This window comes from Thermobia domestica, chromosome 6, assembly GCF_964235325.1.
Source record: "Thermobia domestica chromosome 6, izTheDome1.hap1.1, whole genome shotgun sequence".
NCBI lineage: Eukaryota > Metazoa > Arthropoda > Insecta > Zygentoma > Lepismatidae > Thermobia > Thermobia domestica.
The window spans coordinates 147599205-147620355 of record NC_137459.1 but is presented as its reverse complement, the minus strand read 5'-3'; the positions used below and the strand labels follow the sequence as shown (position 1 = coordinate 147620355).

At 36.7% G+C, this 21151-nt stretch overlaps 1 protein-coding gene across 5 annotated transcripts in view; it reads right to left on the bottom strand.

The window, feature by feature from the left end:
- The window catches only part of LOC145688253 (uncharacterized), a 140690-nt gene that overhangs the window by 9954 nt on the left and 109585 nt on the right, over nt 1-21151 (bottom strand). For 4 of the 5 annotated variants that reach the window (XM_081762208.1, XM_081762213.1, XM_081762209.1 and 1 more), the window contains one exon: nt 9222-9293. The exons of the other annotated variant lie outside the window; for it this stretch is intronic. In XM_081762208.1, the coding sequence (XP_081618334.1) occupies nt 9222-9293 (72 nt within the window). The remainder of the gene's footprint in view (nt 1-9221; nt 9294-21151) is intronic. 5 annotated transcript variants of the gene reach the window in all.

The following is a 21151-nucleotide window of genomic DNA, read 5'->3' as shown; positions in this document are numbered from 1 at the left end:
GGAGAACCCCGAGAAAACCCACGAGCACGGTGTTTGTCCACCACAAAGTTCACTTGGCGGGGGCTGGGATCGAACCCGGGACCCCAAGCACCAGAGGTGAACGCTCTACCACTGAGCCACCGCGCCCCCCACAAAATCCACAAAGAAGTAATGAAACTGAGGCCGGTGCTTAACTGCAGGAATAATATGTTAGAACTGTTGGAGAAAAAGCTTAAGAGGATAGCCGACGCAGTGAGAGAAGGCAAGAAATTAGGAGAGTAAGGAATATGCAAGAGGTTAAGAGGATGATAGATAAATTAGGAAGAAGAAATGAGAGCACAGTGCTATTTAGTCTGGATGTTGAGTATGTTCCCGAGCCTTAAGAGAGAAGAAATACTGAGAATAATAGAAGAGAAAATGGGTGAAAAGAGAATAGAAAACTGGAACAGTACGAAGGTAAGAAAAGGATTAGAGGTATTGTGGGAGAATGGATACTGTATAATCAGAGACAGGATTGTTAAAATGAAGGAAGGACTTAATATAGGAAGGACCTTGTTTGAGTCCAGTACTATCAGATATAATAATGAATCGATGGGAGAAGGAGACGATAGAAAGAGGAGAAGAAAGACTGTTTCTTTTTTGCCGCTATGTGGACGACTGTTTAGGAATACGCAAGGGAACGAAAAGGCAGCTGGAGAAATTCATAAGGAGCGTGGAAGATGAAAAGAAAGGGATTAGACTAGAAAATGAAATAGAAGTAGACAAGGAGATAAACTATTTAAATATGAAAATAAAGAAGTCAGAAGGAGGAGAGTTTATTACATCCTGGTACCAAAAAGAGTGCAGCGGGAGTGTATTGCCACAAAGTGATGTGGATGAGGGTACAAGGAAGAATTTCATCAAAAGCATGGAAGAAAGAATAGGAGACCTAAACACAAATGAAGAACAGAGGAAAACATTTAAAGAAGTTCTGGACACAACTAAGGGAAAATGGATACAACGAAGAGGATAGGGTCACAAGAAAAATGGCAAGAGAGAAAGAAAGAGGAAGAAGACAAGAACAAATACGGTTTGGAATAGAAAGCTTAGGCAAATAAACAGAGAAGATAAAGAGAATGCTTAGGAAGCAGGAATTAGGACGTACAGGAAAGGAGGAAGCAGAATAATTGAACTAGTCAGGATACCCAAAAGAAAAGCAACAGCGGACAAAGATCAAAGGGGAGTAATATATAGAATAGGATGCGCGGAGTGTAACAAAATTTACATAGGAGAAACAAAAAGAAAATGCAAGAAAGGATTAAACAGCACCAGGATGATGTAAGATTGAAAAGGGACAACAATGCGACATACAAGCATCAGAAAGAGACAAACCACAGGATAGGATGGGAAGGAGCAGGTCATGGAAGTAGAGAACAGAACTTTGGTGAGAAAATGGAAGGAAGATAGGGAACCTATGAAGGCAGGAGGCAAGGTGATGAATTGGAATGCAGGATTCTCGATAAATAAAGAGTGGGAAAAGATTCTACTTAAAGAAGAAGAAATGAAAAGGAAGAAGAAAGAAAAAATAATAAGGAAAAACAAGGATAATTAGAGGACAAAATGTATCCAGCGAAAAAAAGTAAACTTTTAATTGGACACGTGTGCAGCTAAGAAGTGAAAGTGAAAGCCATACAAGTGTTACTTTTTAATGAAGGGGCGGAGCCTAATTAAAAGTTGATCTCCGGAGAGTGTATAAGTGATGACCAACTCCCAAGCAGCCAGAAGGGAGTGGAAGTCTGATGAAGAGACAGTTATTGTGTTGAAACTGTTACGTGATAGTGTTTTTTACATATCACATAGCCTTGCTCACTGTGTTATTGTGTATTAGTTAAAAATATTTCTATATAAAGGAGACGCAAAAAACGATCAGGATCACTTTTTCCTAATTTTGCGTAATTCCAAGATTCAAGTCGTGTAATATGGTATACCTCTGATGTTCATTATATCGTAAGGAAGTTTTAATTATGGAATTCGTGACAACTGAAGGCTTTTTTTTTTATTTTTTAAACTACCTTCACTAATGGGTAGGTTCTTAAATAATTTCATAATCATCGTTTCTCCCAGCGTTGTCACCAAAAAATGATTGCTAGGACTGAGCATCAAGAACTGAAAGACGTGAAATAAATCTTTCAATTTTGCAGCTTAGGCAATTATCCCTCACAAAACTCCTCCAGTAAGGTGGAATCCTTACCCTTCTCTTCGTTTGTGTACTTGTGAGGGAACCACAATGGATTTCAGGTGATTTCCAAAATAGACTTTTGTAGAACAAACGTTAATCATTATTACTATTTTTTTCAATTTCCAACATTCTACTAGGTCTAGCAGATATCGAACAATTCGGAATGTATAACTGTAACAGGAATTCTGTCCAGATTTGAAATCCTACTTCATCCAGATCTCATTAATCTGAAAGGTAAAGGCATATTCGATTATTTTTGTAGACAAACCTCGAAGTCTTTGGTCAATTCCGTGTAAAATTTTAAGTTATCAGAGCTCATGCTCTCGTCGCACTCCAAATAGAAGAAAACACTTATCAAATCGGTTCATTCGCGCAACATATAATGTTGAAAAGGAATTACTATGTAATTCTTATTTTGTCAGCACATGGAATCCAATACATTAAAAAACCCAACAATGAACAGACATCGTCAGCGCACTTACGAGCTACATACAACTCATGTGGTTCTGATCCCGCGCTAAGCTGTAAGTCTACGTCTCATATAGCTTAACTGCTGGCAGGGACACAACTCTAATTCACCCCACCCCTTCTCGTCTTATGTATAAAATACCAAAGTTGAGTCCGAAAAAAACAGGAACATAAAGCAATGTCAAGTTGAGCTGGCGTCGACAATAAAATATCAGGCGCTGTTATAATTAGAGTTGGTAGATACTTTTGATAATCCATAGCAACACCTTCTATTTCCGCATTTTTTTCGATACTTTTTTCTTCCTGGGAATAAAAGTATTTTCCACTAAATGTAGTATCTCCTTTTATTCTCTATCTTCTTCAGTGTTCTTTAATTAGTGATTGCTTAGTTTCATCACATTTAGCAATCTTCGTTTCAGTTGACGCTGTTTCAGCTTTGAAAGTGTCATATACCCTACACGTGTCATGTTTCAGAGGAAAACTAAAAGCGAGAATGAAATTAATCAAAGATTTCAGGAAATGTAGTGCATCATATCCTACTTGGTTATCCTTCATAGAATTGTTTTACATTTGATAAAAACATGGCTACATTAAATTCTTCACATGAAAATATTTTGAACATATCTTTCAAGGAGTAATGAGATTTTTTTCCATTCCGAAATTTTATGAAACTCATTACTTTTGTTTTAAATTCATCAGACTCAACAGTGTTTAACTCGTCGGTCAGATTCAGAATCATCAAACTCAACCAAACATTTCTTTATTGTTTGAACACGGTGATTGGTGATTCCGTGTAGACAAGAATGTTCTGTGTAAAAGACAACTATATCCTGTGGGAGTCATGTACACGAGCTCGAAGTTGAAAACTACAAGAACAGCGAAATCTTGCCTTGCATTCGGAGTTTCAATTACACAGTCGAGCAGCAGGAAAAATGCTGACGAGTCCATTCAAATATTTGTTCTGTGAATTGTAGTCCCCAACTCACTGAAATAATAAAAAAAAAATATGTGTTGTTGTTTGTCAGACCTGAGGCCTTAATAACACCTGAAGCGTTGCGCTCCTTCTCGATTTCCTGAGAGTTTGTGCACAATTTCTTCATAGCCTCAGAAAAGTTGCCGGGTTCTTCTCTCCTCTAAGCACTACTCTGAACTCTACTTATCTCAGAGCTGTCCATATCACTGAAATCACTCAACATGATTGACGAATTTAAATCATAACGAAATACAAATGAAGTTTTAGCCCGTTTGAGCAAGATGAAAGTTCACTGAACATTGACTAAAGCGTGAACAGAAAGTATTCGCTGTTCGTTTAACAATGATGTGGCGGCGGGTATGCTACAATTTTGGACTGATCTTTCCTAGCATTGAACGTGCGGCCCTAATCAATTTTTGCTGGGATCTCGCATTTTTTTTTTTTTTTTTTTTTTTACTTTCATTTTCACGTGCATGGAGATTTTTTCCCCCCCAAAGCAAAACACACTTCGACTCTGTCCATAAAAATCTACAAGATGGTACCTCACTTTCATTTTCTACAAAAATAGACCCTGATGGTTACTTTCCATCACGCTTTATATGTTCGTGACGGAGACTCTATAGCTACAGTTGTACGTACGATACGAAACACATATACTAGCACCGAAGATTGGTCTGCCACACTGAAGGTAGCAACGCTTCCACACCCTGGCATGAGAAAGCTCTAATTCGAACTTTTTGTTACCGTACTCAAAGTGTTGTGTACTTTCTCAATAATAATAATAAATAATAATAATAAATAATAATAATAATAATAATAATAATAATAATAATAATGTAGAAGTAGTAGCAGCAGAAGGAAAAAGATGTAGATATGTTTGATGAAGAGTACTACGAAAACGTGATCAATGTCTCCTTTAAGGTACCGTTTCAAGTTATTTGTACTGTTGTTAGAAGAGAATGCAACACTTAGAGAAGACTTTTGCTTGATATTTCAGACCACCTGCAAGCCAAAATTGTAACAATGATCTTTATTTTTCAGATATGCTTGAAAAATCTAGATGTCCTCTCACAGGCACATGCATTACACAGTGCTCACAGTGATACGTATTTCAATACGGTTTTCAAATAATCTTAGTTCTGCTTTAAGAATCATTACAGTTGTACTTTTTTGTGCTATGTACAGGTTTTGTACTAGTAATGTAACAAAATCTACTTTTTTCTTTCCCTTACAACACTCCACAACAATCTAAGTATAAATTGTGGTGAAAGTATTATATACAAATAACAATGTAGTAACTCGGTTTGTAGCAAATAGCACAACATAAACAAAATCACTCCATCATATAATGCACTATATTAGATATAAACATGTATATATAATGGATGTAACCACTGGGAGAAAACGTCCTAAGAACAATCTACACAATGGTTACATGCTGAAATAAGACTATACGCTTTGTAAGATATATAGAGCATGCACCTACAAACAGACAATTTATTGATGTATAACATTCGGTCTTTTGTCGCTATGCTAATAATAGTGCGATTACCATATATACACCAGACATTACAAATAAAAAAGAAAAAGAAAAAGCTAAGAAAATTAGTACGAATAGCATGAAACAAGATAGTTGGTCACAGTAACCAAATATTGCCTCCACACTATAAATTAATTTTGCTTACATATTGGACAAAATAAAAGAGTTAATTAATTTGAAATAACTCAATTTCAGATTAAAAGGTTGCTGACAAAATTTATTATTTTTAAAATTTTGTACAAAAACTGTACTATATTTAGAGAGCTGAAAAGCATTCATTCATTTCTCTTTAGCTGATCAGTTGTTTTTCGAGCGGCCATTGTGTGTGCTTATTTAAGCCTAGTACACTACAAATACCATTAAAAAAAAAATGAAGAATGATCAGTTTGAAAAATCCAAATTATCATGTTTGAAATTAAAAACTTAGAAAACAAGATGCACCGTTAATTTTGTTTCTGAAAATGGGCTTCGTGATAACCTTTAAAAATAGAAAAAAAAGAAAAAAAACAACAAATTTTCACAAAACAATCATTATTCCTATAGTAATAAGTGGTTAAAATTTGATCAGTGAGACTTGTCCTGTTTTTGAGTTCCAGTTATTTGCTATGTGGCGAAGTTCGGTTTAATACTAAATAAAGTACAACTAAACTGGTGGTTCACTCTACAACTACGTGTGTTAGGTATTAAAACACATAGTTCAGTTCAACTGTGCATGTTGTTTTATTGTTATAAAACTTTACTGGGACTTAAATGTACATTGGATATAAAATGTGCATTTAATTTTCTTCCAAATGGTTTTCCTTTGAAATAACTTCAAAAATAACGGAGTTACAGCGTTCACCGCTAATCTTTGCAAAGTGCAAAATAGGTTTACTGGCCTACACAAAATGGTTGCTCAAAAAAAAAGACATAAAGCAGCAAAATGGTTGCTTGCTTTCAACTCTTTAAATAAAGTACAACTTTGTGTACAAAAATTAGAAATTAACGAATTTTGTCAGCAACCAACACTAACTGATTTAATATGGATTTACTCAAAAGTAAAATGAAATGAATTGAATAATATCAACTCAACACAAAACATTTCCTCAAACGAACTCGTTAAAATGGTTTAGTTATTCTCACAGCTATATTTACTCCTACAAAAACTTCAATTATTTATACGAGTCATATATAATCTCCATCAATGTTGAACTGCACATCAAACTTGGATTTATGGCTCACATGAATAAAGTTTATAGTATTAGTTGCCTATACTGTTTCTGTTGCTATTCCATACAACACAACTGAACTTGTTATTTCAACGAAGTCGCATAATAATGACTAGTTATTCTCTATAGTATATACACATGACAATGATGATAATAAATCTTATTTATATGTTCCTAAACTTGTTAAATTCATGCACAATGTACATGGAAATAATAATAATAAAAGGAACCTTGATTACAAGTGTTTTTATGAACAGAATACATGACGTAACTTGCACTTGGATTTGGGTTTGTCTCTCAAACATATCTAGCGGTACATAATAGGTAAAATCAATTCTCTTTCACAGGCAATTGGAGCGAATGTGTTAAATATCGAGTTTCTTGGACTATTTTACAATCCTGAAGCACTTCGTATACGTACTGTCAGGTGTTTCATTTCTCTTTTCCAGATAAGTGAGAAAGATGAATCTTAATGCTATAGAAAAACTGAATGTGACTTCAATTATTGACGAACCTTCACCACCCGTAGCAGAAAATGAAACCTCGTGCCTCCACAACCATTGCTAGCAAGAAAAATTCACCATTACCACACAATACAAACCGCCACCATCACCAGAGCAATTTATGCCATAACCTCAGATGGATAATAACTATTACCTTTTCAAAACGAATGTAGCCTGCGACTCACATAGAATCTCTCAACTGATACCAACCGCGACACTGCTTGCTTGGTTGACATCCCTTTACAACACAGAGGTTGTATGAGACCTGAACCAACAGCTGGACGTGAGGTCCGAAAACATGTACTACCACAGGGGTCAAACTCAGGTCTCTCGCACGAAATACAAGAATACTAACCATTTAACCACCACGGAGCTCGAATAAACAAACTGAGTACGTCTGTTTGTGTAACGGGTAATTGGTTAAAAATACATACGCAAAGACAGTTAGTTCTAAATATGGTAGTGATGAAGAAATATAATTTTAAAAATGTGTGTATATATATTGAACAAAAGAATCGGCGGACATGAAGAAAGAATTACTTACCAGAATATAGTGAACACATTGTAACACATCACTATTTTATTTTTAATAGTGATATGTAATAGGTTTTCACTATTTTCTACTAGTAATTCGTTATATATTTTAAATATATATATATATATATAGGCAGTGTTTCAGCTTACAGGAATTATTATGTTTGTGTATTTAGTATTGCTTACATTACCCCCTTCCTATTACTTTTAAATTTAGAAGCTGAATGAAAGTTCATTTAGATCCACTTCTTTTAAATATTTTACTTTTCTCACTGAAACACACATCAATATGATAATTACTAACATATTACTAGAAAATATTTTTCATTTTTCCAAGGATTCAGAACAGGACATAAAGAAACATGTCCACAGATAAACTATCTAAAATCACATACGAAGGAAAAGTACGCAATGAAAAAGAAAATCTCAGAGTGAGTCATGTTTTATAAGGATTGTTACAAATCAAACATAAGCTTTACTACCGGAATATAAGTGATTTTCCTCAACGACCAGAAACGCCTTCGACCAATTCGCAACAGAAAAGGTTGGTTTGCAATATGGAGTTCACCTTTTATTGTACAAAATGTTATACCAGAAACATCCAGTCAACAAATTTAGCAGATAATGACACGTTTTAACAATTATATTATAGTTCTTTTCTTTTCTTTTTTTTTTTTAATTTTGGAAGTCTTTTCAGTGAATTCTTGTGTGATTTTGAAAAAACTCGACGTAAATAATATGTATCTATGGGTTAATTATTATAATAATCTGATACAATGTTGAATATACATTCCTCCATAGTAGCACTTTGTGGAAAATGTTTGTTTTAATGTTATAAATTACAAATAGTTCACTTCCATGTTTAAAAACTAACAACGGTTTTATTTTCCGCTTTAGCTACAATTCTCTCAAAATTACTTCTGGCTCTTAACCCGCATAGGACTCTTCAAAAAAAATATTTTTTTATATCATCAACCACGCAAACAGTAACGCATATCAGCAACTTCGGAACTTCAGCAATACAAACTATCAAGTTGAATTTTACGTATTAAAACCATCCCTGTAAGCGCCATTTACATACCTTCTGCAGAACTTCAAAAATACACAGTTAAGTAGCAATAATACCTGCTACCTTAAGGTACACGAAATTTTCTTTGTTTTATTGAGAGTGAGTGCAAGTGTGAACAGTATTTATACCCTTTTAGCTTGGAGGATTAATAGTTTAGTCTCACCAACCCACAATCTACCTAAATATAGTGCAATTATGTATTACAAAGAAAGGATATGCCTCCGTAGTAATACATACTATCCAGAAAATTTCCGAACCTTCGATGGTATGCTATAATATTCAGTACAATTATGAAGTTTTGAAGTGTGTGAACTGATCCAATGACGTTTTTTTCTGTCAATGGTGCATTTCGCCAGAACAATTTGCGTACATTTCCTCTATTGCTATTTATAGTTTTATTCCTGCACAAGCTAGTAGGTATGTGTTGTAAATCCTGTTCTGAATCCATCTCCATTAACATTACTTAGTAATAAGCAGAATACTTGAAACAATGGTTACCGCTATTTAGGATATTACACTATATTATTCCTTACAATTACTTAATTTTACTTCAGTTTAGTGTATATAAAAAAATCGCAATAATGTTTAGTTCCTTAGGTACGTAACTGACTAAAATACTTATAATAGGAATTACCCAACTAATAGAAATTAATGTTGACACAAATTACGAACAGAGGTTACAACAGTAACCATAAATTTAGTCCTGCAGCTATTAAATTTAAGACATACCGGTGGTGGATATGGCATAGGTCCTAAAGGAGGTGCTCTTGAATGTAGATCTCGCATAAAATCTGTGTATGACTGAAAATAAAGTAAGAAATTTTTTTTACAAATTCATCCTCCAAATGTATGAGAAGTTACATAAAATGTGTCCAAAGTCGTGAAAAATTATAGTATTGCAAGCTGAATTTATTTAGTTACGTTTTAGGAAATAACTATCAATTCTCCAATTGTACACTTCAATTCTGCGATTTGTAAGATGAACTTCAAAACCACACACTACATGTATGGATTTAGAAACAGCCAATCGCCACAAAGACCACAAAGTTTTTACACAATGTGATGCTATCTCGCAATTCTACGATATAAAGCTATCGGAGGATCATCGCAGTGAATGCCTTTCATTCCAATCAACTTGAAAGTACTCGCTACTGCAACGGGTGGTTACAAAAAACATACTGCAATCAACGCTTTGAACGAATGCTGCGTAAAATTTATTATGAATGGATTAATAAGTACCAGAACAACATTTAGAACATTCACCAAAAAGGATTATGCTCAATCTGTTTGTTGAAGAACCGACTATTACCTAGAACAGACCACAACAACTTTCTTGTTAGTACACGACCTGATGAACAAACCGATGGAAGGCTCTAAAACGTTTATGCAAAGGAATAAATACTCTGGAAATCAACTGGTGACTTACAGGGAAATGGCCGAAAAAGCAAGCTCCAGATCAACATACACAAAGTACCGCTTGTGGGACTATACAATTAGGAACTTTCGGGCTTTATTTTAATTTGGTCGAGTATCTGTTACGTCATGTTCTCCATTACGAGTTCTAACAAGCAATATTTCAACTTCATTACAATCTGCATGATTATTATTCGGTATTGATCATTGTTCATTTTAAAATTTCAAACGTCATTGAATATGATTCTGGAAATATTGCTATCTTGAGTGTCTCACACGAACTTCAAGAAACAAATTAGTGTATTCTCTAGGTACAGATAATATTATCAGAAAACTAGGTACAGGCAATATAACTACTTTATTTTTTGCTAGTTTTGCACGTTACCCTCTTCAATTTTTGCTTTATTTGTCGCTCTTCTCTATCTGATGAAGCGTTTAACGAAAATACTTACAGTGTACATTTTTCGTGGGAAGTAATTACATGTTCGCTGTTTTCTGGTAACTAATTTACCACATATATGTATATGCTACTTTCCATCAGACAAAACGTTAACAAACGCAAAGGGAAAAAAAGAAGTAAACTTTCGTAAAACTGCTTCATCGGACAGTGAAAAAAAAAAATGTAACGAAAACGGTCAATCAGTGAAGTTTTCAAATGTGGAATCAGGGTGGCATTTAGAGCCACATTACATTCTTATCAGGTTAAAGGACTAAAAGACTTTAATGAAAGTTAACTCACACGAGACGTGAGTAGGGAAACACGTGAGGTTGGTAAGGAAACACGTGAAGAATCAATGAATAAATAATCAATGAATAAATAAAATGATACAATTCTGAATATAACAGTTCAATGAAGTTATAGGAAAACCGATATCACGCTTGTAATTGACTGAATTGTGTGTGACAAGTATGTTGAGAAGTAGAACAAAGTACAATAATTACACGTCGGAAACACAATAATTAAACACGTATTTCAGCGTTCTTTTCTTTTTTTTTATGTTTGATCTAAAAGTGTTGAAAATTCGATTAAGAAGGGGATGAAGTGAGAAGGGAATGCATTTATCGTAATATCGTATCCGTGTCTCAGAAAGAGATGGCGTTTTGGCCATTCCATCTGCATTGAATGTAGCCAGACGCAATATGTTACGAAACTGGCTACGACTACTGAGAAATAATAATAGTGTTATCAAGCAATTAGCAATGGCGAAACTTGATAGCTTGGAATGAATTAGGAATTAAGGGATCAGTCACCCTGTAAACTCACTGCAAGTTAAGAATTATGTGGTGTTTCGAGAGTGGTCACTTCAAGTATCTCAAGGGAAAGAATTATGTATTTCCAGCGGTCATATACATCCAATAGATTTCTCTTTGATCCAAATTTAATGGGCGATAATCGATTTATAGGGCTCTCGAGCTTAGACCCAATACATTCGGCTTCAGTGTTGCAATGGCTAGAGCCAAGCAGACAAGTAATGTTATAATTAGAAAATTTAACTATAATAACCAGTTACTGAGGCACATGATTGGAGAGTGCTTAATGATAAGACGGATTCACCGTCATAATGAGATAGTGAATCTTACTGAGATAGAGTATGCACGACGAAAATATCAGGTTATAAGGGAAAATAGAATGATGATTGATGGTGAATTTGACCGGATCTGGTAGTTGAAACAGATCTCAAAATATATGTGGTAAATGTTTGCGTTTGAATTGAGGACAGAGATAATTTAAATTTGGCAAGTAGGGAGAAAATCGGTAAATATAGGAGACTTATAGAAGTGTTTGACATAACCAAAATTATTAGTTTAACCAATCATAATAGATACCAGGGGAGCGATTCCAAAAGCTACAGAGGAAAGACGAAGAATTGGCGATTGTCGGTAAGCGTGTTATGGTTACTATGTCATAGGTTGTCGACAGAAATAGTCAACGATCTATGGGGTATGTATTTTCATGTGTGTGTGCGTTGTTTTACCTTTACCGGAATTTAATGTAGAAAAACTACTCAGAATAGCTCCTGAACGAGAATGGCCTCCTAACCATTAGAGACATAAAATTTGGTATTTGGACTTCTCACTTTAAAATCAGTAACATATGTTTCAGTGTCTTTTGATATTTTACCTAGATGGGAATAAAAGGGGTAGAATGCTTCACTAAGATGTCCATACTAATTCTGCAAGAGAAGAAACGCAAAATATTGCCCCCAGTAGCACGGGGAGCATTTGCTAGTATATACAAATTTAAGTTACTCACAGCCCACGCGGAAATTGTATGCATTATACAGTTAATACATTTGTTATCAATCTAAATATACGCAAATATAGAAATATTGTACTCACAAGTAAAGGGTCCAAATGGGTGAATCGAGTTGCGGGATGAAACTTACTGCGCCTGATCGAGGATGTAAAAATATGCATATGTGCGAAGTTACAGCGGCTGAGGCGCCATAAGAAACGCAGGGGAAGAGGGTCAAAATTGGTGGGAGAAGGGCTATCTGTTGTAGAAATACATCAAATAAACTGCTGAGTCGTGAAAATAGTGAGAGATAGGCAACGCAAACGATGGTAGTTTCACATATTGGAAAAAGAAGAATGGGCAGAGTAGATCACGAACCTCCGCCGCCATCTTGAAATCCACCATTTTTAAGTCTGTAATGTTTTTACTTTGAAATGTGATATATCAATTAGGACCAGCATGTTCTCAAAAAGTCAATTATGAATTTAGTGATCGTTATCTGCACTTATTTGGAAGATTTAGGATCCAACAGTGAAATTTGATAATAGTAATGTAATAATATGCATCGTAGATATCAAATTTCACTGTTAGTTATCTTGGTTTGTAGATATGTTTAACTTACATGTGTTTTCGTGATAATCCAAACTTTCAACATACGAGTATCAGTCTCCTAGATTTTCGTAAATAACCATAAAGATGATCCTAAATCTTCCAAATAAGTGCAGATAACAATAACTAAAGTTCATAATTGAGAACATGCAGGGCCTAATTGATATATCACATGACCACCTTTGATTTTTAAAAAACATCACAATTTTAAAATGGCGGAGGTTCGTGATCTACTCTGCCCATTCTTCTTTTGCCAATATGTGAAACTGCCACCGTTTGCGCTGTCTATCTCTCACTATTTTCACGACTCAACAGTTTATTTGATGTATTTCAGTAACACAGCATAGCCCTTCTCCCATCAACTTTGACCCCCTCCGTTTCTTATGGCGCTCAGCCGCTATAATTTTGCACATACACACACTTTCACATCCTATTTCAGACGCACTAAGTCTCATCCCGCAACTCGATTCATCCATTTGGACCCTTCACTTGACAGTCTTCGAGTCAGTGGGGAATTTTCGAAATAGGGTAACAGGAAAAAATATTTCTAGTTGAAATATTAATAATATAAAACGAACACGGTTAGTTACTCTGTGTTTCAAGTTGGGGGAAGTGGAGACATAGCAAGCTTCACGTAAAACACAAGTGAATTTGTCAAGAAGGAAAAAAAGTTCTGCATAGAATTCTTGGCCATATGACTGGCTCTCCACGATTGCTTTTTTAAGATTCCCACCAAAAAAGCAATTTGTTGGTAGATAAAGAAGTAAGTTCAAATTCAGCTTGCAACTGTTCTGTGTTCACCAAGTAATTGATATATGACACAATCTTTCGGGGAAAATGTTTTCTGTCTACTGTTTTGTATTGCAGGGTTTTTTTTTTTTGTTTTTTTTTTTTTGAAAGTATTTTTTGTGCTAAATACGTATTAACTAATAATCCCTGGTTATTGTAATGTTACCAACCAGTTAAGGCAAAAAGAAAACTGTTCGTGCCTGCAAATCGAAGGGTTCTGTCTCGTAATATTACATACATTCTTGCCGAAAAGAAAAAAAAATGTCCGTTAAGAGAGGTTTCACTGTGTGTATGTAAGATGGACCATTAATCCTGGAACACCCCTGTAACTCATAAAATAACAAAACTCGGAAATTGTGTGCAATGCAAATATCGACAGCAGAAAATTGTTTGATATGCTCTGCAATTCCATCAAATTAACAGTACTGCTAATTTTACAGAGTTTTATTTTTTCAAATGCCATTACGCCATATTATTACATGTTTCAAATGTACATACTAAACGAAAACTTAAAATACCACACTTATTGCCAGTGTTACAAACTAAGGACACTACAGTATCACAAACAAATTTGGGAGGTGCCTACTCGTAATAACGCAAGTGAGAAGGATGGATCATTCCACATCCGAACTACCTTAGTATCGAATACTATGACAATGATATGATGAATTTCAAATAAACATAAACAACGTTACAAGAAATTGACAGTCTTACTTTTTTCGAAAGGCTATATTAAAAAGATTTCGAAAAACTTCTTATGTAAGTATTACATCCAATCATGTAGACGATTTTCAAAAGACGTAAAAATCATAATATCGTTCATAACAATGTATTAAACCCTTTCGGAGATATGATGAAGATTGGAAAAGTTTACTACATTGTTTAAAATGACATACTTGTAGGAAATTTACATGATGATTGTTGGTTTCCTTTACTTCTATCATCACAACAACGGTTTTTGGTAGTTATATTTACAACTAGTTCTTGCAATTACATAATTTTAAGAAGAGGGTTGTGAGCTTTAGCAATGTTTATAGTGTCTGGAATACTTTGGGATATTATATTGCTGTAAACGGCATTAAGATCTTTAAATCTACTGAAAATTATCTGCATAACTGAATGCGACAATTATATAAGTAGTTTTTCGATATACGTCATATCAGGATTACACCATTCGATACTCTAAATGCGCATTGCCCCGTCCACCTCACTTGCATTACTGCTGTTGTAAGGGTTCCCAAATTTGCTTATAAAAATATGTTTGTGGTAACGTAGCGTCCTTAGTTTGTAACACTGAATAACAAGTGTGGTATTGTAAGTTTTCGTTTAATACGTAGATGTCAAATCTCGAGTAACCTGAGTGTGCCATATAAAGATATGTAACTTTATATTGGATTGGCAATACTGTTAATCTGTTGGTATTGCAGAATATGTCAATGTCTCCTGTCGATGTTTGGACTGTAAAATTTTCAGTGTTTCTTGTCTATTATTTTAAAGGTTACAAAAGTGGTTCCCAATCCTTGTGTCGTGAAATTTTAGGATTTAGAAAAGTTGAAGTATTTAATAAATAGTTCAAATCAATTTTGAGACATCACCAGTGAATGCCTCCAGGGTAGCAATAATGAACAGTACTACGTAGTGTCACTACTTCACAGAAAATTCTGGTTATACACCGTTTTAATTTATATTATTAATAACAAAAATCAAACAAGTGTGTCACCTGTCAAAAAAGTTTGGGACCACTGGGTTACAAGATAGTTTCAAGCTCAATGATTCACACACTCACTCTCTCTCTCTCATATATATATATATATATATATATATATATATATATATATATATATATACTATGTGATCAAAAGTACCCGGAGACCCCCCCCCAAAACATACGTTTTTCATATTAGGTACATTGTGCTGCTACCTTCTATCAGGTACTCATTATCAGCGACCTCAGTAGTCATTAGACATCGTGAGAAAGCAGGATGGGGCGCTCCGCGGAACTCACGGACTTCGAACGTGTTCAGGTGATTGGGTGTCACTTGTGTCAGAAGTCTGTGTGCGAGATTTCCACACTCCTAAACATCCCTAGGTCTACTGTGTCTGATGTCATAGTGAAGTGGAAACGTGAAGGGACACGTACAACACAAAAGCGTACAGGCCAACCTTCGCCTGTTGACTGACAGAGACCGCCGACAGTTGAAGAGGGTCGTAAAGTGTAATAGGCAGACATCTATCCAGACCATCACACAGGAATTCCAAACTGCATCAGGATCCACTCCAAGTACTATGACAGTTAGGCGTGAGGTGAGAAAACTTGGATTTCATGGTCGAGCGGCTGCTCATAAGCCACACATCACGCAGGTAAATTGCAAACGACGCCTCGCTTGGTGTAACGAGCGTAAACATTGGACGATTGAACGGAGTGACGAATCATGGTACACAATGTGGCGATCCGATGGCAGGGTGTGATATGGCGAATGCCCAGTGAACGTCATCTGTCAGCGTGTGTAGTGCCAACAGTAAAATTCGGAGGTGGTGGTGTTATGGTGAGGTCGTGTTTTTCTTGGAGGGAGCTTGCACCCCTTGTTGTTTTGCGTGGCACTCTCACAGCACAGGCCTACATTGATGTTTTAAGCACCTTCTAGCTTTCCACTGTAGAAGAGCAAATCGGGGATGGCGATTGCATCTTTCAACACGATCGAGCACCTGTTCATACTGCACGGCCTGTGGCGGAGTGGTTACACGACCATAAAATCCCTGTAACTGACTGGCCAGCACAGAGTCCTAACTTGAATCCTATAGAACACCTTTGGGATTGTTTGGAACGCCGACTTCGTGCCAGGCCTCACCGACCCACATCGATACTTCTCTTCAGTTCAGCACTCCGTGAAGAATGCGCTGCCATTTCCCAAGAAACCTTCCAGCACCTGACTGAAAAAGTATGCCTGCGAGAGTGGAATCTGTCATCAAGGCTAAGGGTGGGCCAAAACCATACTGAATTCCAGCAGTACCTATGGGGGGCACCACGCAGGTGTCCGGATACTTTTGATCACATAGTATATAAATATATATATATATATTTACTTAGTCTGGCAATAAATAATGTTATACTGGTCGTTGTAAGAAGAATGAACGAATCTGGCGGTAGAATGTGTGATGACTCATTGTGAGTGCTACTTTAGAGAGGAAGGAAATATATCACCACTAAAAACGCAGAATGGAATAAGGTGAACATGGGACACTTTTCTCACACTACGTCTGAGGGCGGGAAGCGTTTAACTGTGAACGCCAGCTTCAGCACTACGCCAACAATGGACACAGACACTATCTCTTCAACGAAGAGAAACTCTTCACTATCAAAGAGAGTTTCAATCATCAAAATGATAAAGTGTATGTCTCCTCATCTTGAGAAACCAAGGATAAGGTTCCGAAAATCCAGAGGCCATCATCCTGCGTCAGTCATGATGCACCACACCATGCCTTCATTCTTGTGAGAAAAGGTGTGAAAATCGGTGCTCAGGTGTACCAAAACACTGTACTGAAGCTTATAGTGAATTATTTGAGCACAACCATGTTCAGAGCGCCCCATCAGACTTATAAAGATTCTGCTGCTGCCCACAAGGCTAATTCAACCCAAAATTTGCTGGAGCACAATGTGTCACACTTCAAGTCTACTGTTGACTGGCCTTCATTCTAGCAGCCCTGACCTTAATTCCCTGAATTACAAACTGCGGGCAGTGTTTGTGGGTACTGCCTACAAGAACAGTCATCACAGTTCAAGTTTAAAGTGCTCTTTACTGGTTGCAGTAGCGATATTTCCTTCGGAGAGTACGTGCTGCTATAGACGAGTGGCCTGCCAGTCTCCGAGCACGGGTGTGTGTTAATGACGGATAATTTGACATGTGACTCATGCAAACTGCTGTCAGACCATATTTGCTTCACACACACTTTATACATATTCCTTTCCCCATGTTGCTAACCTTTAACACTCCTTTGCAACAGTATTTATGAATAGAATAGGTGTATACAGATATTTAACAATTTAATGGAAACACCTGAAGAAAGTGAAACTTATTAGATTAACATAGCGTTGGCTTACCTTTCGCCCTTAGAACAACTCAGATGCGAATGTGGAACATAGTTGTCGTGAATGGTATCAACTAGAATATTAAACCATTCCGAGTGCAGTGCATCACTCAGTTCCATGAGAGAGACTGGAGGCGGAATCTACGCCGGATTTCTCTTCCCAAAACGGACCACAGATGTTCAATTATGTTCAGGCCCGGGAAGGTATTCAACTTTATCTCAATGTTCCTGAAACCACGCCCCAACAGCTCCAGTTGTGTGAATAGGCGCGTTTTCATTCAGGAATATGGTGTCTTTGCCTGGAAACAACACTTGGACCATAGGATACACATAGTTCCCTTAAATGTCAACAATCATGGGCAGTGACGCTATCGGTAAGCGTCAGAACAGGACTCATTGAAAACCACGATACTGTGACCCCACAGCATCACAAAGCTGCCGCAATGGTTCACGGTTGGGCGAAAACAATGCAGATCGTACGCTTCTTTTTCGAGGTCTGTTACACACAAACACCGTCTGTGGTTTGAAATAGGGTGAACGATGACTCATCCGACCATATTACATTTTTCCAGTCATCACTAGTCCATGTTGCATATTCCCGGAATCACTGAGTTAAAGCGTTACAGTTTATTCCCAGCATTATTACCTATGCAATCCGAATCTGACTTCATATTCATATGTCCATGTCATGTAATTCGCTACGAACTGTGCTTGCTCACACAGGAAGTGGAAAGTGTTGCTTAAGTTCCTCCGCCACTTTCACCGCAGTTGCACAACGGCTCTAAGTGACAATCCGATTTAATGTCCGGCGCGACCTGTTACTGACGGTTTTCTTCTGACCACGATTCCTTTTTGCGGAGTGTGGTTTTGCGTGAGTTTCGTAGCCCGTCATTACCTTGGACACTGTCCCTCGCGACACCTTAACACACCTGCCACTTTCATCACGCTCACACTACGAAACCAAGCACCAACAATTTTCTCTCATTGGAAATCAGAATTGTCGCCTATTTTACATATCACCGTCGCTACTTCACTAAGCACTGCCATTATACTACGTCACATAGTATGGAGTTTGCTCTAACACATCACCAACTCACTCTCCGAGCTTGTTCTGACTTGATATTTGATGCATGAAACACATTAGTAATGTAGACAAGGTTCTTGGTAGAGTACTCTTAAGAAACGTACTCGATCAAAAACATTTAAAAAATACGACTTTAATGTAATGTTTTAATTTATAATTTTAAAAAGTTACAAGAACTTAACGTACTATTATCAAGACATTAAAGTTGGCTAAATTCAGAAAAGAATGATTGCATGTGTATGGGATTTAAAATAATCCCGACTTCAAGCTGTCAACAAAACTTCCACAGGTTAAATACACAGGCTACCAAAATAATGGAAACACATACGTCTGCAGTACGTAAAATGTGCGAGGTGATAACACTGAGGATACGTGTGCAGCGCCTGGCCATTGCTAGTAGTATTAGGCGATCGTCTACAGTACGTCAGGCAGGTTGAGCGGATGACCATGGTAAAGCGGACAGACGGTAGTGATGCAAAGTGGAAGAATTCTCCAAATTTCAAGAGGTCAAATTGTGGATGTGTGGTTATCTGGCGCAAAAGCATTTAAATTGGTCAGTGTGCTAGGTGTTGACGGATTAAAGAACTCATAGCAAACTAACATAGGTGACTAGTAATAATGGATGGAAGTGAAGCCTCGGTGACAGGGATGACGAAAAATTTACGAAGACTGTTACCACCAACTGTAGAGCAAATGCGACAAAAGTGATTCCGCAACTCAATCAGCATCTCGAACAGCCTACTAGTACAATTCCAGTCCGACGCGAGTTACATAGCCTCAACATCCGCGGTCAGGTTGCAATTTCCAAACAGCTAATCACTACTAACAAAGCTTTACTGCGAAGAAAACTATTGCAGAGAACATGCAGAGAGGACTGTTGATCACTGGAAACACGTAGTGGTCCGATGAGTCCCCTTTCACCTTATTTCTAACAACAGGCCCTGTGTGTGCATGGTGATCGTCCGAAGAGATTTATGCTTCAAACTGCATCCTTGCTACCATGGAATACAGCAGCAGTAATGTCGGTCGCGATTTTCGGGTACTCCGGGGTTCCTGTGATTACGCTTACAGAATATGTAATTGCCAATGACAATGTAGACATTTTAGATGGTCACGTACACTCTATGGACCACATATTCCCATCAACTTTACAAGATTACAGTGGACTAGTTTACACTGCTGGATCTGTTAGGGGTGGTTTCATGAACATCAGTATGAACTACGCCATTTCATATGAGTCACTCAATCCCCAGACCTAAAAATTATTGATCATCAATATCCTCCTCCATTCGCACTGATGAAACAGGATTGCACTGCATGAGGTACAATATTCCCCTGGAAACCATTCACAACTTACAAGCTTCTATTGCACGACTAATCAGAACTACTCACAAGTAAACCTTACGTTTGGGTGAATCGAGTTGCTGACTGAGACACATATGAGAAAGTAGTACTAAATGTGGTCAGTATTTCAGTGAAGTTTTAGGTGCGAAGCTCCAGGGGTTTAGGAGATACAGCTACCAGAACATCACATGGAAGTACAGAATAGTCTTCATACAGTTGGAGGTAAAAGCTCTGTAAGACCTCTTGTAACGACAAAAGATAAATAACAAATATATGGGTACATATTAGGACTAGGGGGAAGTCATATAGTAAGGGTATATCTGACGGCGGCCATCTTGAAATCCGCCATTTTGAATTAAGGTTAAGTTTTTAAAATAGGAATAGGGTCATGTGATACATGATTTAAGACTCAAATTTAATCAGAAGAACAATGGTGACGTTAATTTTGATTTACGCGCAATTGGTAAAAAGTTACAGGGAAATTAAATATTGTTGCTGCATATGTATTAGTCCTTTACCCCACCTTGTAAATTTTGTTTTAATGATAATAATTAAATAAAAAGCAGATGGATAAATATTAGGTCTATGGTAAGAGTTGCCTTGATGGCGGCCATGTTCAAATCCGCCATTTTGAATCAGACAAAAGTTTTAAACAAAACGCATAACAGTGACACCTTATTAATAGCAAATTTTAGCATAAATCCAATGGTATAACCATTTTTGCTTTATCATTAACCAGCATTTGTTATCGCATAAACAAGTTGCTAATTTAAATAAAAATGACCAAAGTTGAACTGAGTCATAATTGAACTTGGGTCTTTGGTGTTTTCCAGAAAAGTCCTCAATTAGTACAATCAATATGTAGTTCAGAAAAGAGTGCACAAATGCTCTGCTCACAGTGAGCACACCTGACACAGGCAATCGAGTTACACTTGACATATTTGTCGTTAACAATTCCGTCAAAGTAGTAGTCGTAAGAAACGATCCATTTAACTTTGTGCTGGTTAATGATAAAGCAAAAATTGTTAAAAATGGTTATGGTAAAATTTGCTATTAATAAGGTCTCACTGTTATGCGTTTTGCTTAAAACTTTTGTCT